The 27,295-nt window shown below is 47.0% G+C and overlaps 1 protein-coding gene and 1 pseudogene across 3 annotated transcripts in view; one reads left to right on the forward strand and one right to left on the reverse strand.

Annotated features, from left to right (window-relative positions):
- LOC137220584 (E3 ubiquitin-protein ligase rififylin pseudogene) overlaps nucleotides 1-10,971 on the forward strand; it is a 44,853-nt pseudogene extending 33,882 nt beyond the window's left edge.
- Nucleotides 1-26,392, reverse strand: part of IBA57 (iron-sulfur cluster assembly factor IBA57) — a 69,915-nt gene extending 43,523 nt beyond the window's left edge. Inside the window, exons 1-4 of one of the 3 annotated variants that reach the window (XM_067732500.1) lie at nucleotides 26,239-26,392; nucleotides 26,016-26,112; nucleotides 15,764-16,107; nucleotides 15,084-15,326 (exon numbers count right to left, since the gene is read on the reverse strand). In XM_067732500.1, the coding sequence (XP_067588601.1) occupies nucleotides 15,084-15,326; nucleotides 15,764-16,107; nucleotides 26,016-26,112; nucleotides 26,239-26,356 (802 nt within the window). In that variant the 5' untranslated portion in view covers nucleotides 26,357-26,392. Of the gene's footprint in view, nucleotides 1-13,938; nucleotides 15,327-15,763; nucleotides 16,108-26,015 lie in introns of those variants that run through there. The other 2 variants (XM_067732497.1, XM_067732499.1) reach the window with 2 other exon arrangements.
- Between the last annotated feature and the right edge of the window lie 903 nt (nucleotides 26,393-27,295).

The following is a 27,295-nucleotide window of genomic DNA, read 5'->3' on the forward strand; positions in this document are numbered from 1 at the left end:
ACAGGTACATGTAAAAGAATGAAATTAGAACACTCCCTAATACCATACACAAAAATAAACTCAAAATGGATTAAAGACCTAAATGTAAGGCCAGACACTGTAAAACTCTTAGAGGAAAACACAGGCAGAACACTCTATGACAGACGTTGCAGCAAGATCCTTTTTGACCCACCTCCTAGAGAAAGGGAAATAAAAACAAAAATAAACAAATGGGACCTAATGAAACTTAAAAGCTTTTGCACAGCAAAGGAAACCATAAACAAGATGAAAAGACAACCCTCAGAATGGGAGAAAATATTTGCAAATGAAGCAACTGACAAAGGATTAATCTCCAAAATATACAAGTAGCTCATGCAGCTCAATATCAAAAAAACAACCCAATCCAAAAATGGGCAGAAGACCTAAATAGACATTTCTCCAAAGAAGATATACAGATGGCCAACAAACACATGAAAGGATGCTCAACATCACTAATAATTAGAGAAATGCAAATCAAAACTACAGTGAGGTATCACCTCACACTGGTCAGAATGGCCATCATCGAATATCTACAAACAATAAATGTTGGAGAGGGTGTGGAGAAAAGGGAACCCTCTTGCACTGCTGGTGGGAATGTAAATTGATACAGCCACTATGGAGAACAGTATGCAGGTTCCTTAAAAAACTAAAAATAGAACTACCATATGACCCAGCAAGCCCACTACTGGGCATGTACCCTGAGAAAACCATAATTCAAAAAGAGTCATGTACCACAATGTTCACTGCAGCACTATTTACAATAGCCAGGACATGGAAGCAACCTAAGTGTCCATTGACAGATAAATGGATAAAGAAGATGTGGCACATATATACAATGGAATATTACTCAGCCATAAAAAGAAACAAAACTGAGTTATCTGTAGTGAGGTGGATGTACCTAGAGCCTGTCATACAGAGTGAAGCAAGTCAGAAAGAGAAAAACAAATATCATATCCTAACACATATATATGGAATATAAAAAAAAAGGTTCTGAAGAACCTAGGGGCAGGACAGGAATAAAGATGCAGATGTAGAGAATGGACTTAAGGACATGGGGAGGAGGAAGGGTAAGCTGGGACGAAGTGAGAGAGTGGCATGGACATATATACACTACCAAACGTAAAATAGATAGCTAGTGGGAAGCAGCCACATAGCACAGGGAGATCAGCTCGGTGCTTAGTGACCACCTAGAGGGGTCGGATAGGGAGGATGAGAGGGAGACCCAAGAGGGAGGGGATATGGTGTTATGTGTATACGTATAGCTGGTTCACTTTGTGATACAGCAGAAACTAACACACCATTGTAAAGCAATTATACTCCAATAAATATGTTTTTAAAAACCCTCACTTTCTGTGTTAGATATTTTCAAAATAAAATGTTGGAGAAAGCATGTCTAAACATAAACGGGGAGGAGGGATCAGCATCCGCCAGCCTCCACTCAGATATGCTGGGGGCATCAGGTACAAGCTCTTGGTACCGGCCTCTTACAATGGGGTCTCCATCCAACTCAGTCTCAGCTTTCCAACTTGGTAATTTTTCTCAAATCTATTTACAAATACTCCTGGAACCAGTGCCAAGAAAAGAACGCAGCACAACTGGCTGAGTGCCACCCACTAGGGGGTTAGCATCCTGCCCATGCCCATAGTGAACCATGAAATCTGAAATACAAAGTCAAGAGGAAATCATCCCACAAGACTTATCTGCAAGATGTGTATCAAAATATTATCATCTAAAAAAGAGAGAGAAAGCACAAAGAAAACATATTGAATGTCCATCTGTGGCCTAGTTGAGTGAACCAAGTGATATCCAAATACTGGAAGCCACAAAAAACATCCATGGTGATGACAGAGGGATAAGTGCTCATGAAATGTGGCGAAAAAAATACAGACGCAAAACTGACATATTAAACATAGAAAGACATCAACTACACAGAAGCAACACAGAGATAAACCCGGAAGAAAATGGGACAAAGTAAATATATATTTTCAAAGAGAGCTTCTGGAAGATCAAGTTACCTGCAACACCAGGTGGAAAGAAATGAAAATGGGAAGAAGAAGAAATGGGACAAAGTAAATATATATTTTTAAAAAATATATTTTTAAAGAGAGCTTCTGGAAGATCAAGTTACCTGCAACACCAGGTGGAAAGGGGAACATGGCAAGGAAACACAGCAGTCCGGTGGGAAGAAAGGGGTTTTTTCCAGAAAAGGCTGGGCAAAAGGAGAGTGCAGACCTGGCCCCCCTGCCTCCCATGCAGCCCCCAGGATTCTCTTTCCACTCCTATTGCCCTGTTAACTAAAAATACTTGGTTTTGTTGCTCCTCTGCTTTTCAGTTTTTTACTTCTTTAATTTCTGTTTATTATTTACTTTCTTTGAGTCTATTATGTCGTTACTTTGCTAACTTCTTAAGTCAGAGGCCCAACTGTTTAAACTTTTGGTCTTTTTAAATAAAATGACTAAAGCTATAAAGTTACCCCTAATATAAACCCACAACCAAATTTTGTTGTATTTTCATTGTCATTTCATTTCTAAGTAGCTGATAATTTGTGATGACTTTTTTCTTTGACCCATGAGGTATTTAGATGTGACTTTCTTAACTTTCAAGTGATGAAGGATTTTTAGTTCTTTTTATTGGTATCTTTTTAGGTAAAATTTGGTCAAAGGATATGGTCTCTATGAAACCAATTCTTTGAAAGTTGTGGAAACTTTAGGGTTGAGAACAAGGACATGTTCCATGTGTTTTTGATAGGAATGTGTACTCTTCAATCACTGAGTGCAATGGTTGATAGATGCTTTAGATCAAGCTCATTGATTCTGTTATTATCATCTTGTCTTTACTGACTTTTGTTGATTTGCCAATTAATGAGAGAGATTTCTGTGTTTTTTTTTCTCTGACATCAAATATGTGGTGCCTTTTCCAACAACCAACTCTCCAATTCTCTGACTCCAACCAGGTGTCCAACAGTTCAACCCAATTCTGAGACTAAGTTCCTGAGTTAGTGGTCAGACCCCACAGGTTCAAGGACTCAGCCCACAAGATGGCCCCCACTTCAAATGCCAATTGCCATGAGGCGCCCAGGCCATCAACACTTCTGTCCAAGCTGGCTACAAATTCAGGGGTTCCCATGACCCCCTCCTCAGATTCGATTAATTTGCTAGAGTGACTCAGAACTCAGGAAACACTTTACTTAGGTTTACTGGTTTATTACCTGCATTCCAGATATAACTCAGAAACAGCCGAATGGAAGAGATATGTAGGGCAGGGTATGGGGCTTCAATGCATGGAGCGCACATGATCTCTCCAGGCACCACCCTTCCAGCACCTCCGAGTGTTCACTGGCCTGGAAGTTCATCAAATCTTGTTCCAGAGTTTTTATGGAGCTCAATCTCCAGACCCCCTCCCTCCCTGGAGGTTGGGGTGTGACTGAAAGTTCCCACCCTCTCATCACTTGGTCTTCATGGTGACTGGTCCCATTCTAAGGCCATCTATGGGCCCACCCTGTGCCACCTCATTAGCATAAACTCACTCCCAAATTAGGCATTATAAATATCAACTTTCAGATTCAGCATTTTAGATTTATCCACATATTTACCTTCCCCCCCACGCACATTCATTCTAATCTTGCCTTTCATATTTTCCCTTATGGGATTTCTTCTATGGGACTTTCCTTCTGCCTTAAAGTCATCCTTGAGAATATTTAAATTCTAAACTTTTTGTTTGTACAATTCTGCACCCAATTCCGATGTGTATGTTCTCTCCCCACACCAGGCAAATCTCCAATACCATTTGGGTATCCCACAATTCAACCCAATTCTGATACTATGTACCTGGAGATAGCATCAGAGCCCACAGGTTAAGGGCTCAGTCCCCCAAGACTTCCCCCTCACCACTTCAGACGGCAATCACAAGTCTAAGTTATCACCTGTGCTTCTGACCAACTGGCTATAGATAGGTTTTTACAACCCTCCTTGGGTTCAATTAATTTGCTAGAGCGGCTCACAGAATACAGAGAAACATTTTACTTAGTAGATTACTGGTTTGCTATTAAAGGATATAACTCAGGAACAGCCAAATGGAAGAGATGCAAAGGGCAAGGTATGTGGGAAGGGGCATGGAGCTTCCATGCCCTCTCTGGGCATGCCACTCTCCCCAAATCTCCATGTATTCACTGACCTGGACACTCTCCAAACCCCATCTTTTTGGGGTTTTACGGAGGCTTCATTATAAAGGTATGATTGATTAAATCATTGGCCTTTGGTGACTGATTCAAGCTCCAGCCCCTCTCCCCTTCCCAGAGGTCAGCGAGTGGGATTGAAAGTTCTAACCCTCGAATCACATGGTTGATTCCTCTAGCAACCAGGCCCCATCCTTCAAGGCTTTCTAAAAGTCACCTCATTAACATAAAGTCTGGTGTGGTTGACAGGACCTTGTTATAGATATTAACACACCTCTATCACTCTAATTACTTAGTAAATTCCAAGAATTTTAGGAGCTCTGTGCCAGGATTAAGGACAAGACCAAATATATATTTCTTACTGAGAATCACAGTTATCTCAGATGAAAATGTCTTATTTCACCTCATTCGTGAATGACAGTTTTGGGTATACAATTCTAGGCTGATAGTTATTTTTCTCTCAGTACATTGAAGGCATTACTCACTTCCCTTCTGGCTTCCACTGTTGCTTTTGATAAACCTTTTTTTTTTTTTTTAAGATTTTTCTCTCTACCTACTTTCAAGATCTTCCCTGTGTCTTTGGGATTATGGACTTTCATTAAGATGTGATGAGGTACAGCTACAGACCCACTGGGCTTCCTGAGCCTAAGAAGTAACAACTTCCATCAATTCTGGAAAATTCTCAGGCATTATTTCTTTCCTCTGCCCCATGTTCTTTTCTCTCCTTCTGTAATTCCACTTAGATAACTATGTTATTATACTAAATCTTCTCTCCCTTCTCCCATCTCTTACTTTTTATCATATTTCCCAATTCTTCAGAAAATACACCCATGGATTTTTTTAAAAGAATATATTTTTATTTCTACAAGTTCTCTTTGATCTGTTTATGACCTGCTTAATCGTCTTTATAGTCTCTTGCTTCTTACTATTATTTAAATGCCTTACTTTATTTCTTTAAATATACTAAATACACTTATTTTATATGCCTGGTTACTCCCAATATCTGAAAATTTGTAGGTTTGATTCTATGATTTTTCTGCTGACTCATGTTTCTTTTGGGGTTAAATTAGTGTTTCTGGGTTTTGGGGGTTTTTAACAACAAAGGTATATTCCTTAGAACTTATTCTCTGTAAAACTTGAGTTGGATAAGGGTTTGTAAAGAAAGGTTTACACTTGCATTTGCCAGGCTTCTAGAAATACTACCACCCGGTGCTACCATTTTTTTTTTTAACTATGACATACTTTCTACAAAACAAACTAAAGCAAATAGGAAAATCAGCAAAAACCTTCCCTAGTATCTGCACCAGTTCTCCCAGTGATCAGTGTTTATGAAATTGGAAGCAAATGTAAAGATTAAACACTGACTGATCCCCCTCTGGGTAATGTGCACAAGAAGGCTGGCTTTAGAGCTCCTGAAAGTCAGAGCTTCCTGCAAGCTCCAGCGTTTCTGTGAAAACTGACTTGGTTGTCCAAGAAAAGTAGTACTTCTGTCATATGGCAGTCTCCTTTTAAAAGCACTGAGGTAAAACATGGAATGTGCATTTCTTTGGATCTGAACCAAATATTTTAAGGTCACAGTTACCTGGAGAAGCCTGAAGACATTTACAGGACACATGATCTCCAAGCAGCATTTCAGTCGGAAGCTGCCCACACATAAAACACCTCCTTTCTCATTTACTTTATGGCTCCCACATAAGGTCACATGTCGGCACAGCGGCTCACGCTCAGGCCAAGGGACTGATGTTCCATAAATACCACTACCCAGAGAAGACACTTGGCTCCCAACTCTGGGCATCGACAGTGAGAAGCCCTGAGCAGTTTTTTAATATACTATATTCTTTTAAAGATTTTTTTTTTTTTTTGGCTTCACCGGGTCTCAGTTGCGGCACGTGGGATCTTCATTGAGGCATGCAAACTCTTAGTTGTGGCACTCACGCAGGATCTAGTTCCCCGAACAGGGATTGAACCCGGGCCTCCTGCATTGGGAGTGTGGAGTCCTACCCACTGGACCACCAGGGAAGTCCCACCCTGAGCGTTTTTTAATTCACAGCACAGATACTGGCAGCACCATCAGTACATGGGCCCCTGTGTCCTTTATTTATATGTCATGAGCACCTACTCCGTTCTGGTCCAGTGGATGTCCTGCCTTTTTAATGTTGTTCACTCCAGGAGACTGAACCTCAGAATGGTGCTGCCCATCCAGCCGGACCACCTGCTCTCAGTTTGGGGGAATGGGAAGGGGTCAGAACTGCCTGGTTGTTTCCTTCCCTGAGGGGAACCTCGCCTCACTGGGCTGGCCAAGCCCTCAGAGTCCCCCATGTCTCAGTCACCTTCAATTTCCCAGTCCATCTCTGTGCCCCATCTTCCCCTCAGGCTCCCAGCAGCTCCCCACCCCCCAGCTCCACTGTCCCCACCTCCTCCTGGAGTGACTCCTGGCTGCATCTGGCTGCAGGTTCTTGGAGGGGATACTGCTGCTGCCCCAACACCAGGATGGCTCCTTTGTCACTCAGTCATCCCATCCCAGTTCTGTGGGAACTGCTCACATGCCTCACAGGGACAGGCCTGTCTGCCTTTTGCCCTGGGTCTGCAGACCACAGCTCAGAGTCACCAGGGGCCAATCTCCTCTGGACTCGGAGCTCCATCACTGGTCCAGGCCTCTGAGGCCTCTTCCCTTCTTGTCAGTCCAGCAAACTGAGAAACTCTGCTAAAGTCTTTTATCTGGTGTGCACAGGGAAAGCATCTCAATGTATCTAGTTTACCCAAAACCAAGACCCAGCACCTTCCACTCAAAATAAAAACACAGTGATCCAAAACCTATGGGATGCAGCAAAAGCAGTCCTAAGAGGGAAGTTTATAGGAATACAATCTTACCTCAGGAAACAAGAAAATAAAAAACCTAACCTTACACCTAAAGCAACTAGAGAAAGAAGAACAAACAAAACCCAGAGTTAGTAGAAGGAAAAAAATCATAAAGATCAGAGCAGAAATAAATGAAACAGAGACAAAGAAAACAATAGCAAAGATCAATGAAACTAAAAGCTGGTTCTTTGAGAAGATAAACAAAATAGATAAACCTTTAGCCAGAGTCAACAAGAAAAAAAGGGAGAGGACTCAAATCCATAGCGTTACAAATGAAAATGGAGAAGTTACAATGGACACCGCAGAAATATAAAGGATCAAAAGAGACTTGCAACTGTACGCCAATAGAATAGAAAACCTGGAAGAAATGGACAAATTCTCAGAAAGGTACAATCTCCCAAAAGTGAACCAGGAAAAAATATGAACAGACCAATCACAAGTACTAAATTGAAAATGTGATAAAAAACTCCAAACAACCAAAAGTCCAGGACCTGATGGCTTCACAGGTGACTTCTATCAAACATTTAGAGGAGAGTTAACACCTATCCTTCTGAAACTCTTCCAAAAAACTGCAGAGAAAGGAACACTCCCAAGCTCATTCTACAAGGCCACCATCACCCTGATACCAAAACCAGACAGATACCACAATAAAAGAAAATTACAGGCCGATATCACTGATGAACATAGATGCAAAAATCCTCAATAAAATACTAGCAAACCAAATCCAACAACACATTAAAAGGATCATACACCATGATCAAGTGGGATTTATCACAGGGTTGCAAGGATTCTTCATTCATATGCAAACCAATCAATGTGATACACCACATCAACAAACTGAAGAATAAAAACCACATGATAATCTCAATAGATGCAGAAAAAAAGCTTTTGACAAAATTCAACACCCATTTATAATAAAAACTCTCCAGATGGGACTTCCCTGGTGGTCCAGTGGGTAAGAATCTGCATTCCCAATGCAGGGGGCCCAGGTTTGATCCCTGATCAGGGAACTAGGTCCCGCATGCATGACAAAACTAAGAGTCTGAATGTCGCAACTAAAAAGCCTTCATGCTGCAACTAAGACGTAGCACAACTAAAATAAATAAATAAATATTTTAAAAAAAACTCTCGAGAAAGTGGGCATGGAGGGAACCTACCTCAACGTAATAAAGGCCGTATATGACAAACTCACAGCAAACATCATTCTCAATGGTGAAAAGCTGAAAGCATTCCCTCTAAGATCAGGAACAAGACAAGGATGTCCACTGTTGCCACTTTTATTCAACATAATTTTGGAAGTCCTAGCCATGGAAATCAGAGAAGAAGAAGAAATAAAAGGAATCCTAATTGGAAAGAAAGAAGTAAAACTGTCACTCTTTGCAGATCACATGGTACTATACATAGAAAATCCTAAAGACGCTACCAGAAAACTACTAGAGCTCATCAATGAATTTGGTAAAGTTGCAGGATACAAAATTAATACACAGAAATCACTTGCATTCCTATACACTAACAATGAAAGATCAGAAAAAGAAATTAAGGAAACAATCCCATTTACCATCACATCAAAAAGAATAAAATACCTAGGAATAAACCTATCTAAGGAGGCAAAAGATCTGTACTCAGAAAACTACAAGACACTGATGAAAGAAGTCAAAGATGACATAAACAGATAGAGAGATATACCATGTTCTTGGATTGGAAGAATCAATATTGTCAAAATGAATACACTACCCAAAGCAATCTACAGATTCAATGCAATCCCTATCAAACTACCAATGGCATTTTTCACAGAATTATAACCAAAACGTTTAAAATTTGTATGGAAACACAAAAGACCCCAAATAGCCAAAGCAATCTTGAGAAAGAAAAACAGAGCTGGAGGAATCATGCTCCCTGACATCAGACTATACACAAAGCTACAGTAATCAAAACAGTATGGTACTGGGAATTCCCTGGCAGTCCAGCGGTTAGGACTCTGCACTTCCACTGCAAGGGGGCACCAGTTCAATCCCTGGTTGGGAAACTAAGATCCCACATGCCACGTGGCACAGCCAAAAACAAACACAAAACAAAAAACAAACAAAAAGTAGAGTACTGGCACAAAAACAGAAGTACAGGAACAGGATAGAAAGTACAGAGATAAACCCACGCACCTATGGTCACCTAATCTATGGCAAAGGAGGCAAGAATATACAATGGAGAAAAGGAAGTCTCTTTTGTTCATGGTGCTGGGAAAACTGGACAGCTACATGTAAGAGAATGAAATTAGAACACTCCCTAACACCACACACAAAAATAAACTCAAAATGGATTAAAGACCTAAATGTAAGGCTAGATACTATAAAACTCTTAGAGGAAAACATAGGCAGAACACTCTCTGACATAAATAGCAGCAAGATTTTCTTTGATCCACCTCTTACAGTAATGAAAATGAAAACAAAAATAAACAATTAAACTTAAATACTAATTAAACTTAAAAGCTTTTGCACAGCAAAAGAAACCAAAAACAAAACGAAAAGACAACCCTCAGAATGGGAGAAAATATTTGCAAATGATGCAACAGACAAGGGACCAATTTCCAAAATATACAAACAACCCATGCGGCTCAATATAAAAACACAAACAACCCAGTTAAAAAATGGGTGGAAGATCTAAATAGACATTTCTCCAAGAATGACATACAGATGGCCAAAAAGCACATGAAAAGATGCTCAACATTGCTAGTTATTAAAGAAATGCAAATCAAAACTACAATGAGATATCACCTCACACCGGTCAGAATGGCCATCATCAAAAAATCTACAAACAATAAGTGCTGGAGAGGGTGTGGAGAGAAGGGAAACCTCCTACACTGTTGGTGGGAATGTAATGTAAATTGGTACAGGCACTATGGAGAACACTATGGAGGTTCCTTAAAAAACTAAAAATAGAACTACCATATGACCCAGTAATCCCACTCCTGGGATTTTTTCCAGAGAAAAACATAATTTGAAATGATACATGCACCGCAATGTTCACTGCAGCACTATTTACCATAGCCAGAACATGGAAGCAACCTAAATGTCCATTGACAGAGGAATGGATAAAGATGTTGTACAGCAAACTCCTGGGGCTGCCATGAGGATGTCGTGACCGCCCCTCAGCCCCGAGATGCCACCAGGGCACAGCCCACAGCTCCCCTGCCTGCGGTGTACACGGGCAGGATCCGGCCTCTCCCCTCCCCTCCCCTCCTCCCCTCCCCGATTTTATCTGGGCAACCTGCTGCAACTCGTTCTGCCTGGATGGACAGCCTGAGGCGGCCTCACTGCCCCATGAAGCCAGGTCGCAGGCTTATTCTAACCCTGGGTACAGCTCCTTCCCTTCCCCCACGGTCTCAGAACCAAGCTGCAAGGCCTGTGGGGCGCACACAAGCGTGGCCAGGAAGGCCAATGGCCATGTGTCTCAGGACCAAGAGGAACCCGTCTACCTGGAGAGCACAGCCAGAGCACCTACTGAGGGTGGACGCAGACCGTCGACTCAGAGGATAGCTGAGGCTGGAAGGCCTCTCTGTCTGACCTGACCAACCGGAGGACGTTGAAGGTCTAACTGTGTGGCATCTCAAAGAGATCCTGGCTCACAACTTCATCAACTACAAGGGCTGCTGTGAGAAGTGGGAGCTGATGGAGGGTGAGGTGGCTGTACAAGGGTCAAAAGGGACTCCAGCAGCTGGTGTGTGGTGCTGAAGACCAAAACAGGGGAGCAGGGGAGCAGTGCCATCCAGCCTGGAGGAGAACCTGTGTCGGATCTGCATGGACTCGCCCATCGACTGTGTTCTGCTGGAGTGCAGCCACATGGTCACCTGTACCAAGTGTGGCAAGTGCATGAACCAGTGTCCCATCTGCCGGCAGTACGTGATCTGAGCCGTGCATGTCTTCTGATCCTGAGGGCTTCTACTGGCTTCTTCAGTGCTTTACAGTGACATAGCTCGAGATGTCTGGGCCCACAGTTAGCCAGCTTATAGAGGGGCAGGCTAACAAGAAAATCTGCAGTGTTCCTAAGACCAGGGCAAGCAAAGATGCTGTGTCACCTCCGGGCATGCCTGTCTTGCTTCAGAAGTGCACCTTGTGTCTGGCAGAGGCCGAGGCCAGTGGGAACTAATACAGATCACACAGGCAAGTCCCTGTTTCAATGATCTTGGGTTGATGATGGTAACTGATGAAGAGAGGACTTTCTGGAATTTGGACCATATCTTCCTCCCTTCCTTTGAGAACCTAAACAGTTTCACCCTTCTTCCTGTAGCCTGCCCATCCCCCTGAGCTGCATGCCTCTGTTTCACCCACCAGAAGTCCTGGTAGAAATGGCTCTCTTCTTCCCCAGCACATCTGGATTCATCTCTGGTCCCTCCAGCTTTCTGTGCTTTAACCAACCTTTGCTAAAGTCTGTTGCTGCATTACCTAAAATCCATGTGCTTCTTCAGACCAAAAAGGCGTTAGCTTATGAGACCAGTAGTGATCCTCCTTAGGACAGAATTTGGACCAGTAAACTCATTTCTGGTGAGAAATGAAACACAAATGCTGCTGAAAAAAACTTGAAGTCGTTAAGAGTTGCTTCCTTAAGTGCTGGGATTGGAAGCTATCAGTCTCCTAACCTGCCCTTGGCAGTCAACAAAGCATCTGGCTTTCAAACTGCTGGGAAATTCCAGCCTCTGTGCAAGAGATGGTGCATGGATCATCTCTGCTTCTTTTCTTGGGGCCTGACTTTGTGCCATCCTTAATTTTAGCTTATGAGAAAAAGCAAAGCGTTGGGTGGAAGTAATGGCTTTCTGCTTGGCTTGACTTCTCCAACAAACAGCCTTAAACCACTTTCCCCTGAGCATGAGGTCCCTCCTTCCCATAGAGGTTTTAAACATGGTCTCACTGAAGGCACAGACTCTTAGGCAGAGAGCCTCACTCTTCTCTAGCCAGACTTCTTATGAAGTTCCTGGCGACTGAGTATGCAAGACACAGCACCTAAGAGGTATCAGAAGGTACTGAATGATGCTGGATTCAGTCTTTGAGCAGACAGCTAGAAGTCTTAGTTCCCCAGGTTGGTGGGGACTCCCTACTCCCATTTCCTTTCTCAGCCTACTGATAGAGGGTCAGGAAGAAGCATTCTCTAAGCCCTTTAGGAAGGGCCATGCAATGAGTAGGTGATGTTTTTGAGCCCTCCTAGGGTCTTTTCGCCACTAGAAGAGCTTAAGTTTGCTGAAGAAGCTTAGCCAAGCACAAACATACATACTATGTACTATCAGAAAAGCTGTATGTGCCCCCATTACCACTGGATGAGCTATGCAAACCCTTAAACACCTAAAGGCCTTGGCAGTCATCCCCACCCCTTGCAGCCAAGATTTCTCAGACTAGAAGAACCAATCATGACCTTGGAAAGCAGTGGGAAACTTCGAAGGGAACCTCTTTATTGGTACAGACATGCTTAATGCTTTCTCTCCATCAACCACTAATCCCTTTTTGGGGGAGTGAAATAATTTTATAAAGTGGTCGTCAGCTGAACACTGGATCATCTACCTTGACATTATACCAAGGCCTGGATGATTTGATTCTTGGCTACAGCCTTTGTAGAAACTGGGGGAATCAAGAGATTTCCCTGGAAAGACATCATCTTTCACCTTTCTGCTGGACAGTAAATACTACAGTTTACAGTGCCTACCAGATTAACAAAGGATTCAGCTACTCAATTCGTCTGTGAAACAGGTCTACATATATGCAACTCAGTTACAACCTAGCAATAACTTCAGGGCAGAAGCTGGCTGTCTCCCTACTTAAAACTTGCTTTCTCTGCTGAGGCCTTACCTTTCCCTACCTCCCAATTTCCCTCTTAGACATGAGTTAATAATATTCTGATGGTTGGTTTTGTAACCTCAGTAAGAATTAGAACTGATGTCATTTACTCATTTTGGAGAAAGAACTTGCCTTGAAGTCTTCTAACCTCTTTTGGTGAAGGTTTCCATTTAGGACAAAAAGGTGCCCCTGCCTTTTTTGTATCTTATTACTACACCAAATAAAAGTTGGGAATTCTAAGATCCCAATTCAGTTACTGTCTAACCTAGGTAGAAAACTTGATTTTTATCCTTGAATGCTCTCTCCTGCCCATCATGGAGCCTTGGTCTTAATTATGATGGAAACATCTAATTCTTCCATTATTCCATGGCTTTTGCTGTGATTGTTCTGAGATTTCAGTTGAGACTTGTTTTAAAAGACATGGACAGCTCACTGGTTCATAATACATTGGAATAGCTGGATCCCAACTAGTAAGAATAAGCTGTACAGGAATTCGTGCTCAATATATATTGTAAAAATTTGTTGAAATCTTTAAAAAAAATGTACATATATACAATGGAATATTACTCAGCCATAAAAAAGAACAAAATAATATCATTTGCAGCAACATGGATGGACCTACAGATTGTCATGCTGAGTGAAGTAAGTCAGACAAAGACAAATATCATATGATATCGCTTACATGCGGAATCTTAAAAAAAATGGTACAAATGAACTTATTTACAAAACAGAAATAGAGTCACAGATGTAGAAAACAAACTTATGGTTACCAGGGTGGGAAGTGGGGAGGCGTGGGGGAGAGATAAATTGGGAGATTGGGATTGACATATACACACTACTATATATAAAACAGATAATAAGGACCTACTGTATAGCACAGGGAGCTCTCCTCAATACTATGTAATGACCTAGATGGAAAAAGAATCTCAAAAAGGGTGGATGTATGTATAACTGATTGCTGTATAGCAGAAACTAACACAACATTGCAAATCAACTATACTACAATAAAAATTTTAAATAAATAAATAAATGAAGTTAAGGGGGGAAAAAAAAAAACCAGAGTTCCACATGGGGCAGTTGTGCGTCACACTTTAATAGCCACTCTGAGGCATCAGGTAGGACACCCAGTAACCACGAGATTCACACTGCAGTGGGAAAATGGAGGTCAGTGGTTTAAAGTGGGGAAGTAAGTCATCCCCTTACTGTGAAGACATGACTACATCAGAAAACAGCAGCAAGTAAGCCAAGCAGAAACTCCTCTCTGCACCCTGGGCACTGTCGTCCCAGGGCAGCCACTCCTCCCCTGAGCTCATGAGGGCTATGGTGGGGAGAGGGGGCTGCCAATGCCATTGTGGGGCCGAAGCTGTGGAGATGTGCTACCCTGGCATAAAACGGTATTGGGGCTCCCCTAGCTGGCACCCCTGAGCACAGAGATACACCTTGGAGGGCTCAGGTGGGTGTGAGCAGTGCATGTGCCTCCACTCACAGACACCGCCACTCCACCTGGCCCCAAGAGATTCCCACCCTGAGACATGCCCCCAAGCCAACATGGTAAGACCATTCCCAGAGCCCACTTGCCCCTTCAGCCACCCCAGACACTAAGAAGCCTCCTTTCCAGGCCTGACCAAGCAGGATCAGAGGGGTGCGGACAGCCCCGAGGCATCCTGCCCTTGGCTGATGGATGAACTACCTCTAGATCTATATGGTTCGGAATCTCATCCAGGGCCTGGGGGAAGCTGGGCCTCTGCTCAGCACAGAGGCAGGCGCAGGACTCACTTCTACCCACCCTCAGTCCTCAGGAGGGCTCCTGATGCTCCAGCCACAAAGCCACCACGAGAGGACAGCCAGCCTCAGCACAGGACCCTCCACAGGAAGCATGATGGGCTGGGAACACCTGGGCTGCAGCAGCATGCCCCACCATGCCTGCAGCTCTGGGAGGCCCACGTATACTTGGGGACCCTCCAAGGGGGTATTCTTTCAGCTGGGCCACCCTAGGAAGTGGGGGCTGGCCTACAGGGTGCAGCAGATAAACAGAGGCCTTGTACAGGACTGCAGGGACATCCAGGACTACTTAGTGGATGTGGGCCACCAGTCTGGCACAGATGCAGTTAGGGCCACAAGGCCACTCTCAGAGCTTCTGATGTGGAGAGGACCCTTGATTTTCTCGGACCGCAACAGAGCCAGACCCACGTCCCCCAGGCCTGCCCTGTACTTGCCGGCTGCCTGCCCCGACTTGGTGAGCACAGAGGTGCCAGGGGCAATGCTGCCCACAGGGAGGGGGCCTGAGAGCTGTACTGGGAAGAGGCGCTTTCGGATGACACCCATGTGGTGGGTGCGAGCCGTCAGCTCCTGGCCAATGTAGCAGCCTTTGGTGAAGCTGACGCCATTCATGAAGGCCAGGTTAGACTCCAGCGGTAGGGCTACTCCTGGGGGCAGGTCATGGACACCCTCGGGAACGCCTGTAGAGGTAGGGAGAGGCTTGGTGAGACTAAGGTGTCCTCCAGAGCTGGGGGCTCAATCAAGAGTGGCCGGGGGTACTGACCTGTAGGAGTCCCACCACCTGACCCGCCACAATCCTCTGGGTCCCTCCTAGAACCCCTTCTTGTCCCTCTCCATCCTCCAGGGCCCTACTCCAGCCCCCCGCTCTGGTCCCTGGGTGAGCACCTTGGTCTGGCCCTCAATACCACCCACTAATGAAGTCAACCCTATCCCTGACCCCGGATCTCTGCTCTCTCCCCTGGCTCCTCCCAGTGCCTGGGCTCACCACACAGTTTCCCCAGGGCTCTGTGTCACACCCCTCCGGTCCCTTCCCATCCCACCCTGTCCTTCCCCCGCCCCCATCCAGCACCACTCCTCTACCCCCGACCCTTCCCCAGGTCCAACCCCATGTCCATACCTTGCTGGTACCGGTGTCGGTGATAATCCTGGAGGTCACCAAGACGGCCCCCGAGCACCAGCGCTGAGCCCTCATCCTGGGAGAGGAGCCGCCAGCCCATGCGAGCAGTCCGGGGATCACGGGTGAGGATGGTGGTGCACTTGGCCTTCTCCTGAAGCAGCACAGCCCTGCCGGCCTCCTCAGGGGCACAGGGCAGCACGGCCCACACCCGCAGCTCGGGGCATGGCTCCACGGTGACCTTCCGCCGGATCTTGTGCAGCACCAGGTGCCTCTGCAGCGCATCCAGCACTGAGCTGTCACACTCCAGGAGGAAAGTGGGCTGCTCGTGGGAGCCCTCAGGGAGCCTGCGGGGAGAGGAAAGGGTGCATGGGGGCGGGCACGGCACACCGTGGAAAGTGCATGGAGTCAGGCCGCGGCCGTACGTGGCTGTGCCTCCCAAGTGCACCTTGGACCACCTATTAAAGCTGCACAGCACAGCCATGTGCTGGAGACCTCATGGCACCACCCCTCCCTGCCCAGGGAGGAAACCCCAGGAAACAGTCTGGCAGGTGGAGGAGAGGGCTTGGCCCAACAGGTGGGAAGCAGGGCCCTGGGACCACAGTGGTGTCTGGTGCGCAAGGTGAGGCGGAAAGGCACAGACGGCCACACTGAAGTCCAGGATTTGTCTCCTCCAGCCCTGAGAAGCCACTGAGAAGCCAAGGGTCCTAAGGCAGGGCACACAATGGATTTCAGGAGGGATGTGGGCAGGCAGGAAGAGCTGGGAGGACAGCAGACAGCTGACACAGGTGAGATGCGTGGTGAAGCCACACCCTACCCATGCCCACCGCCCACCTCCCCTAGGGGAGCTCCGCAACCTGATCAGGGCTCCAGAACCATCCTAACCCTCACTTCAGGCAGCCCACATCCACCGGAATGACCCCAGATCCTGTTGTCATTGACGGATGGATGATGGGGCCCTTACAGACAGATGAGCACAGAGGAGAGACCAGTGCACCATCAGACATGGTGGAGGGGCCCTAAGTGGAGACATCCAGGACCCAGAGTACATGGCTGGAGTCCTGGTTATAGATGTGGCTTGAGCAAGGACCCACAGCTGGGTGGGAGCTGAGACACAGAAGCAGGTAAGACCTTCCAGGAGCACGTATAAGACAGAAAGGTCATCAGCTGGTACCCCAGACCCCTCCTCCAGAACCCATCAGCTGTGCCCCCAACCCCCTCCCCAGGCAGGAAAGGGTTAACTGCTGCCCTGGAGCAGCCAGTCACCCCCCCCCCCCCGAGGAAAGAGCTACAGAGGCTTGCTTGGTGGGTTCACCTTACAGCACAAACCCTGCCATGTCCATGCATATAACTATCAGCCACGGGTCCAATAAGGACAGGGACAACCATGTGGAACACAGCAGGCTGTAGCAGCAAGTCAGGTTAGCACCTCACCTTCCAAACAGTCCTCAAAGGTCAAAAATGAGATCAGCTGAGGGGCAGAAAAAGGATCATTTACGGATGGAATTAAAATGACAGAGAAAAACAGAAGAGTTCAAAGGCGCTGCCTCAGATAACCACAAGGAAAGAAGTTCAAAGTCACTTATCATGAAACAAAGGCAAATTAAAACCACGATGAGATACCACGGCACAACTATCAGAAATAAGAACATCCAAGGCAGTGAGGATGCAGAGAAGCTGGATCATTCAGCCTTGCTGGTGGCAACGTAAATGGAACAGACATTCTGGAAAATGGTTTGCAGTCCTTTATAAAACTAAACATGCAGCTACCACACAACCCAGCCATTGTACTCCTGGGTATTTATCCCAGAAAACACCCCAGGTGTTCACATAAAACCTGTGCATGAACGTTAGAGGCAGTTTTATTCTTAACAGCCAAGAAACGAAACCAAAATATTCTTCAGTTGGTGAATGGTTAAACAAACTGTGGTCCATTCCCTCAATGGAATACTACTCAGCAGGGAAAAGGAACAGACTACTGATGAAGCCAAAGGGCATGAAGGTGAGTGAAATCCAATCTCAGAAGACTCTGTTTGTACGATATTCCTGAAATGACATGATCATAAACATGGAGAGCGAGCATCTTTATGCTCGGGGATAAGGGGATGAGAAGGGCAGTATGCCCACAGAGGGCGGAAGGGAGCTTGATGGTAATGGAGCAGCTCTGTCTTGATCGAGGTTACACAGGTCTACATGTGTGATCAAATCAGAGCTGCATGCATGAGAGCATGTGGAAATCTGGGAGAACCTGAGGGTGCCCTGTGGCTGGCCCATGTCCGTCCCAATTGTGACCCTGGACTATAGGAGGCAAGATGATGCTACTGCAGGAACTGGGTGAAGGGTATATGGGACATCCCTGTTCATTTTTTTTGTGGCTTACTGTAAATCTATAATTATTTCGAAATAAAAAGTTAAAAAGAAAGAAGAAAAAGGAGCTGCCTCTGGAGAAGATTGGTCCATGCCGGTGAGAAGGAAGACAGCAGTCGGTCAATTTTCATCAAAAGCCTTTTAATGTTATTAGGTTTTTTAACCATGTGCAGGTACATTTTTATTTTTTATTTATTTATTTATTTTTTTACATCTTTATTGGAGTATAATTGCTTTACAACGGTGTGTGAGTTTCTGCTTTATAACAAAGTGAATCAGTTATACATATACATATGTTCCCATATCTCTTCCCTCTTGCGTCTCCCTCCCTCCCACCCTCCCTATCCCACCCCTCCAGGCGGTCACAAAGCACCGAGCTGATCTCCCTGTGCTATGCAGCTGCTTCCCCCTAGCTATCTACCTTACGTTTGGTAGTGTATATATGTCCATGCCACTCTCTCGCTCTGTCACAGCTTACCCTTCCGCCTCCCCATATCCTCAAGTCCATTCTCTAGTAGGTCTGTGTCTTTATTTGTGTCTTACCCCTAGGTTCTTCATGACATTTTTTTCTTAAATTCCATATATATGTGTTAGCATACAGTATGTGTCTTTCGGACTTACTTCACTCTGTATGACAGACTCTAGGTCTATCCACCTCATTACAAATAGCTCAATTTCGTTTCTTTTTATGGCTGAGTAATATTCCATTGTATATATGTGCCACATCTTCTTTATCCATTCATCCGATGATGGGCACTTAGGTTGTTTCCATCTCCGGGCTATTGTAAATAGAGCTGCAATGAACATTTTGGTACGTGACTCTTTTTGAATTATGGTTTTCTCAGGGTATATGCCAAGTAGTGGGATTGCTGGGTCATATGGTAGTTCTATTTGTAGTTTTTTAAGGAACCTCCATACTGTTCTCCACAGTGGCTGTATCAATTTACATACATTTTTATTTTTTTAATCTCCGATAAAGGAAGCAGACAGAAACAGTATGAAATACTGGCAAGGGGAGGAATTGGGCATGGGTGGACAGAATGTGAGGTTGTAGGGGAGAGTAAACCTTGGAGGGAAGAGGGAGAAATGAGGGTAAAGCCATACCCAAGGAGGGAGGAGGCCCAGCATGGGGAGGGCCCTGAGAAGGGCTGGTGAAGGGACCACCAGGATGCCGGGGTAGACAGGCCCCAGGCTGATGCCCCCATCTCACTCATGGGGCCGATGTTCCACGGGGTTCAAGACAAATTGGGTGGGGCAGGGCCAGGTTCTGGGCTCAGACACTTTCTGAGCTACCTGTGCAAATGGCCATGTGCCATTCAGCCCCTGAGGATCAACAAAGCTGCAATGCACCCCTGCTCCCCACCACTCCAAATCAGACTGTCTGCTGCCCCTGCTGCAGTTGAGTAACAGGGGACAGGTCAGAAGAAGGGGTGAAGTAGGGTGAGCCTATGCTCAGGGCAGCTTTCTTGGCTGGCATGGCCAATGTGTGGGCTGGAGCACTCTCTGTGGGGCCATCCTGGGCACTGCTGAGCGCTGAGAGCACCCCTGGGCCCAGGCCACTAGATGCAAGGAGCATCCATGCCTGAATGACAACCACAAATATCCCCAGACATCACCAAGTGCCCCTGAGTAGAGCCGCCAGATAAAACACAGGATGTCCAGTCAAATTTCAACTTCAGAAAACAGTGTAATGTCTTTAGTATATGTATTTCCCAAACACTGCACAGGTCACCTCCTAAAAAGTCACCCGTGTCTGTTTGAAATTTAGCTGGGCAACCCACAATTTTATTTGCTAAGCCTGGAAGCCCCTCCTAGCGGCACAACCGCAGCAGCAGGAAAAGGAAGGTCGAGGGGCACCTGCAGCCTCCCCAGACGGCCTGGCGGGCAGGACCTGGATATGGCATGTGGTGGCAGTGCAATCCCAGGTGTCCATCCTCACCCACCCTCCTGCCCAGGACGCAGGCTGTGTGAAAACCCAAAAAGGGAGGGTCAAGCCCACCTAACTCCTCATCCAGAACACCCAGAGTGCCCTCCTCCAGCAGCCCAATGCCCTGCACAGTACCTGACACCCCGGTACCCACCACCCCCATAAACACAGAGACCTCACGCCTCGAGTGCAGCCCTGGACCCAGCTCTGCCCAGGGCCAGGGTCTTCACACATAAACAGATCCCCTCAGGGGCACTGCAGGTACCAGGTCATGAGGCATGGGCAGGCATGGGGCCCAAGGGGGCTAGCAGGTAAGGGACACACAGGTGCACAGAGACCAGACCCAAATGCCTGTCAAGGAGTGGCGGTACTCACCAGGGGCCTTGGACTGCTGCAGGACTGTACACGGAGGACCCTGTCAGGCTGGCATACTCCAAGTCGCCTAAGGGAACAGCCTACAGCGTGCCCATGGGGGACTGAGTATATGGAGCCCTACACGCTCCCCACAAGGCAGGAAGCGGACAATCCAGGGGCCCACAGAGCATGGCCACAGCAGGAGGGCAGAAGAGATGTGGGTTAAATGGAGGCTCAGTGGGGTTGCCATAGGAACCATGAGGTCCTGGGCAGAGATGCACTAGCCCCACTGCCCACCTTCCCTCTGCTGGGTACACACATACCAGGAACCTGCCGAGACCAGACTCAGCATGGAGCCAGCTGAGATGAGCACAAGGGGAACCAGGCATGGAGAGAAACAAGGGAGCAGTGGACCATCCGAATCCTCACCAGGCAACCCCGGTGGGATGGCCCCCAGAGACACCCCCCAGAAACCCGTAGACAGAGACTTCAGTGTGTCCCACAAAAGCCAGAGCAGCCCAGGACCAGAACCTGGAGCATCTCCTCTGCAGCCAGCACTTAAGGCCTCCATCATGAAGACAGAGGCCCAGGAAACAAACACATGGTCAGAATGAGGAAAGACTTTCAAAACACAAAGCCTCGGGCTTCCCTGGTGGCGCAGTGGTTGAGAGTCCGCCTGCCGTTGCAGGGGACACGGGTTCGTGCCCCGGTCCGGGAAGACCCCACATGCCGCGGAGCGGCTGGGCCCGTGAGCCATGGCCGCCAAGCCTGCGCGTCCGGAACCTGTGCTCTGCAACGGGAGAGGCCACAACAGTGAGAGGCCTGCGTATCGCAAAAAAAAAAAAAAAAAAAAAAAAACCACAAAGCCTCAGCTGAGAGGGTGAGGAGTCAAGCCACAGACTGGGAGAAAAGGTTTGAAAAGTCACATCTGACAAAGGACTGTCACTCAAAATATACAAAAGCACTTACAACTCAAATAAGGAAACAACCTGATTAAAAATGGGCCAAAGACCTCAACAAACACCTCCCCAAAGATAGGTGGCAAACAGCGTATGAAACGATGCTCCACGTCATATGTCATCGGGGAAAAGCAAATTAAAAAAACAACAAGCTACCATTACACACCTATTAGAATGATCAAAATCCAGAACACTGACACCACCAAATGCTGGTGAGGTTATGGAGCAACGGAAAGTCTTCATTCATTGCTGGTGGGAATGCAAAATCGTACAGCTACTTTGGAAGATATTTTGGTGGTTTCCTACAAAACTACACATATTCTTACCTTACAATCCAGCAATCACACTCCCTGGTATTTACCTAAAAGGAGATGAAAACTAACCGCCACACAGAAACCTGTACACAGATGTTTATAGCACCTTTATTCATAATTGCAACAATATGGAAGCAACTGCTGAAGTCTTTCAGTAGATGGATACATAAACTGGTACATCCAAACAATGGACTATTATTCAACACTAAAATGAGCTATCAAGCCCTGAAAAGACATGGAGGACACAAATGTATATTATTAAGTGAAAGAAGTCAATCTGAAAAGGCTGCATACTCTATGATTCCAACTACGTGACGTTCTGGAAAAAGTGAAACTATGGAGACAGTTCCAGATCCAAAAAGATCCTTTGTGAGGAGTTAGGAGGAAGGGAGGGTTGAATAGGTAGAGCACAGAGGATATTTAGGGGTAGTGAAACTACCATATATATTATAATAGTACATACACATTATTATACATTTGTCCAATTTGTCCAGCACCAGCAGTGAACCCTAATGTGAATTAAGGACTCTGAGTAATTTTGGTGTTAATGCAGGCTCGTCGATTGTAAATAACATACTACTTTGGAGGAAGAGGTTGATAACGGGGGAGACTATGCATGCGTGGGGGCAGAGAGTATATAAGAAGTCTCTGTACATTCCCCTAAATTTTGCTATGAACCTAAAATTCGTCTAAAAAGTCTACCTTTTCTTTTTTCTTTATTTTTTTGGCCACACCACATGGCTTGCAGGATCTCAGTTCCCTGACTAGAGATTGAACCCAGGCCACGTCAGTGAAAGTTTAGAATCCTAACCACTAGGCCAACAGGGAACTCCCTATAAAGTCTACTCTAAAAACAAAAAGCTTGTTGGTAGGAATGTAAATTGATACAACTGCTATGGAGAATGGTTGGAGGTTCTGTAAAAAACTAAAAATAGAACTACCGTTTGACCCAGCAATCCCACTACTGGGCATATACCCTGAGAAAACCATAATTCAAAAAGAGACATATACCACAATGTTCATTGCAGCACTACTTACAATAGCCAGGACATGGAAACAACCTAAATGTTCACTGACAGATGAACGGATAAAGAAGATGTGGCACATACATACAATGGAATATTACTCAGCCATAAAAAGAAACGAAATTGAGTTATCTGTAGTGAGGTGGATGGACCTAGAGTCTGTCATACAGAGTGAAGTCAGAAACAGAAAAATACCGTATGCTAACACATATATATGGAATCAAAGAAAATGGAACTGATGAACCTAGTGGCAGGGCAGGAATAAAGACACAGACATAGAGAATGGACTTGAGAACACAGAGCGGGGAGGGGGAAGCTGGGGCGAAGTAGAGTAGCATCGACATATATACACTACCGAATGTAAAATAGTTAGCTAGAGGGAAGCAGCAGCACAGCACAGGGAGATCAGCTCGGTGCTTTGCAATGACCTAGAGGGGTGGGATAGGGAGGGTGGGAGGGAGACTCAAGAGGGAGGGGATATGGGGACATATGTATGCATATGGCTGATTCACTTTGTTGTACAACATAAACTAACACAGTATTGTGAAGCAACTGTACTCCAATAAAGATCTATTTTAAAAAGACAAAAACAAAAAGCTAAAGCTTTGTCTGAGAGATGCTTCTACATCCGGACCAGGGTGCACTGAGGAAGGAACAACTCAAGGATGGGAAACTAGAAGCATGACAGTTTAAATGAAAAATTCCAGGGAGTTCCCTGGTGGTCTAGTGGTTAGGATTCCAGGCTTTCACTGCCGTGGCCTGAGTTCGATCCCCGGTCTGGGAACTGAAGTCCCGCAAGCTGCGCAGTTGGCCAGAAAAAAAAAAGAAAAATTCCAGAGAGACGGTGCAGAGAAAACACCAGGCAGAGAGCAAGCACAAAGAAAACAGGAAGGTCCCAGGCTCCCAGGCGGGACAGCCAGTTGCCAGTGTGTCCCTCTCCCCAGAAAGCAGACCTCAGTGAGATCAGATGTAGGTAAAGGGCCAAGAGCAACCAGGAGGGGAAGGACCACATCCCATGAACTAACAGCAGGCATCAGACCAGAACAAAGGCATAGCGACGGGGTGGAAGGCCAGCAGGCTTGGCACCCCATGCCCCTGAGCAGAACTGGGAGAGCAAAATCTGGACATTGTTTACCAAGCCCCCAGGCCCAAGAGCAGCCATCTGAGGGAGTGTTCTCATATCTTCTCTCCTCTAACTGCTCAGGAGAAGTGGGGCCACTAACTCAGGCTGTCTCTTTCTGATGGAATGAAGACCCCACTCCATCCCTCGGGGCAGCACTCCCCACAAAGGACTTTGAGTTGGAATCTCAGAAGAGCACCTGGGGTCATGGGGCGTCATCACAGTGCACCGCAATGCCCTTAGCACACAGACAGCAAGTGGCACTGCGATACCCCATTCTCAGGAATTAACAAGAGAGAGAAAAACAAACTCCTCTATAGGACAAATCGCGGCATCCACAATGTGTGGAGAGAGCCACCACATACATGCTTGGTGACAAGAACTGCTGGCCCAGCAGCTAAGCAAAAACGCTTCAGACCTGAGGAAAAGTATGAAGAGAAAAAAAACCCTAGAAACAAAAAAATTTTACACTGTAGAGTGACTTACGAGGATATAAAATTCATTATAACAAGAATGCAAAGGCATAAAGATGTAAAGGCAGACTGGAGACTCAAGGAAGAAAATGTGGGGACCAAAACAACATCATTACAACACTGATAGATTAACTGAAAATTACTGACACAGAGGGTTTAAGATAATCAAAGAACGCAGTTTCTAAAAGAGATTAAAGCAACTACTGGGAAGGTAATAATTACATAAAACAGATAATGACAACAAACCTTTTCTGTAAAGAACCAGACTGTAAATAATTTAGGTTTGCGGCCACACGGTCTCTACCACATTATTATATTACTAATTATACTTTTGCCATTGGAAAATGAAAGTAGCCACACAGTATACAAACAAATGGGCATGCAGCATTCCAACCAAACTTTACTTATGAAAACAGAGAGTGAGCTGGATCTGCCCAAGGGTCATACTTTACTGAGTCCTGTTCCAGAGTCATACAGCCCACCAAGTGCCCAGAAACATGACGTGAAAGAAGACCCAAAATACAACACATCGTCGTAACACTTCAAGACATCAGGATGAAAAAGAGCCCCGAAGAGTGTCCAAAGAAAAAGCAGTCACACACAAAGGCTTAAAAATAAAAAGGCACCAGGCTTCTTGACAGCAATGCCAGTTGTGGCTTCAATGTTTTCAGGGACGATTTTCAGCCTAGAATTTTATGCCCGGCCAAGCTATCAGGTAAAACCATTTGAAGGAGTCAAAGGTCCACCTGAAGTATCCTACCTCTCAACAAGGCACTAAAGAACATACTCCTCCAGCAGGTAGGCACTGAGGAAGAGGCAGACAAGAACCCACAATAGAAGAGGGACACTGGAGTTTCCAGGGCAGTTTCAGGCAGAGCAACGACCTGCAACTGCATGAGAGGTTCTAGAAGAACCTCTGAGAAAGTCTGAGAAAGCTAAGCAAGTGAAAACCAAAAGCTCTATAGCTCTAAAGGCCACTGACTTGACTTGTCCTGGTGACCATCACAGAAAGTCATGATAAAATCAGCACTGACTGATGTAAAACACCAAACGCTAATAATCACTGAATACGGAGAGACTTTGGACAGAAATGTGTGTACACTGGAGAACTCAGGAAGTAGTAGCACAAGCCAGTCGCGCAGAGACTGCTCCCTGCGGTGTGGCTCCAGGTGCCAGGACCCCTTCTCCGTGCAGTGGGTCTGAGCAGGATCAGAGGCCAGGCGCAGGGACGCCCAGGCCCTCCCATTGGTGAGTGTCACTGGCCCATCCCTGGGTGCAGGCTCCAGCTCACCTATGGCTGCCCTGCCCCGGTGCCCTCCCCCAGGTGCCCATCCCCAGCCCACCCTGTGTGCGGGTCCCCAAGTTCCCTACCCTGGGCGCGCCTCCCATCCTCAGGTGTCCTCCCCTGGAGGCCCACCTCGGCCCCCCCATGCACAGGTTCCCAGGTGTCCCTTCCCCTGGATGCCCTGTCCTGCATGTCCTCTCCTGGATGTCCGTCCTGGGACATTGGTAGCCCTCCCCTAGGTGCCCTGCCTCTGGGTGTCCTTAGTTCCGCCCCCTGTCCGCCCCTCCCCGGTGCCTACCCCTCCCCTGAGAGCTCTCCATGGAAGCCCATCCTCCAAGCCTTCTCATGCCCGCTCCTGGGTGCCCTTCCCCTGGGTGATACCCCCTCCCCTACGCCGGTCCCCCGGAGCCTGTGCCCCAACCCGCTCTCACCCGTAGAGAATGACGTCATAGAGGGTGCGTCCCTGGACGTTAAGAAAGTGGGCGTAGCCCGAACGCGCCGAAGTTGAAGCCTCGCCGGCCGCAGGACCTGGAAGCGGCAGCTCATTGGTCAGCAGACCCAGGAGAAAGGGCGCAGAGTCCGGCCCACGCACGCGCACCAGGGCGCGCTCGTCCAGTAGGAAGCAGGCCCACGCCGCGCTGCCCGCGGACTCACCACGCTGACAGCAGGAGTTGTGGCCCAGGCGACGCCTCGGGGCAGCGCGCAGCCGCCAGCTCCAGGCCCGGCCGCCGCGCCCTGGAGCTGCACCCCGGAGCAGCGCTGCGGCCGCCATCTTGGGGCGGAGTGAGGCGGCGGGAAGGGGCGGCGCGGGCGGCGGCGCGAGCGGGCGGGCGCGCGCCACAACACCTTGGAGGCGGGGGAGCGGAGCGTGCGCGGGGCGGAGGTGGGGGGGTGGGTGGAGGCGGTGCAGGCGGGCCCCAAAACAGCCCCTGACGGCGGGCGGGCGAAGCGTGCGTGGAGGCGGAGTGTGCGCGAGCATGCGCGGGCTAGTACCACAGCAATCCCTGGAGGCGGGCGAGCGCTGCTCGCGTGAGTGGCCAGGGTGAGGGTGGGCGGACCTTGCGCGGGGGCGAGGCCTCGGGCTGTCAGTCCCCCGCCCACCTACCCTGAGCTGGCTTCTGCTCCTGCAGTTGACCTCCTCCTCGAGCCTCAGAGAAGTTTCTGCTTGCTTTACTGTGGTGAGCCGCTCATAACCTAAACTTTACCATCTTAACCATTTTTAGGTGCACATTTCAGGGACATTAAGCGCGTTCACACTCTTTTGCAGCCATCCCCATCATCCAGAACTTTCTCACCTTCCCATACGGAAACTCCATCCCCATCAAACGCAGATCCCTATCTACCTTCCCCGTCCCTGGGAACCCCATTCCACTCTGTCTCTATGAACCTGACTCCTCTGGGAAACTCATAGAAGTGGAGTCATGCAGTATTTGTCCTTTTGTGACTGGCTTGTGTCTACCAGGTTCCACCATGATGTAGCATATGTCAGCCTTTTTAAGGGCTGAATGATGTTCAATTGTATGTGTATACCATATTTGAATTATCCATTCACCCATTGGTGGACATTTGTGTTGTTTCCACCCATTGGCTGTTTTGAATAATGCTGCTATGAAGATGGGTGTACAACTTTGCTTTCAGTTCCTTTGTAAAACAGACACTCCTGTGTATCCTATACTCTCACACTACCCTTCACTTCTTATCACTAAATGTG

This window comes from Pseudorca crassidens, chromosome 3, assembly GCF_039906515.1.
Source record: "Pseudorca crassidens isolate mPseCra1 chromosome 3, mPseCra1.hap1, whole genome shotgun sequence".
NCBI classification, from domain to species: domain Eukaryota; kingdom Metazoa; phylum Chordata; class Mammalia; order Artiodactyla; family Delphinidae; genus Pseudorca; species Pseudorca crassidens.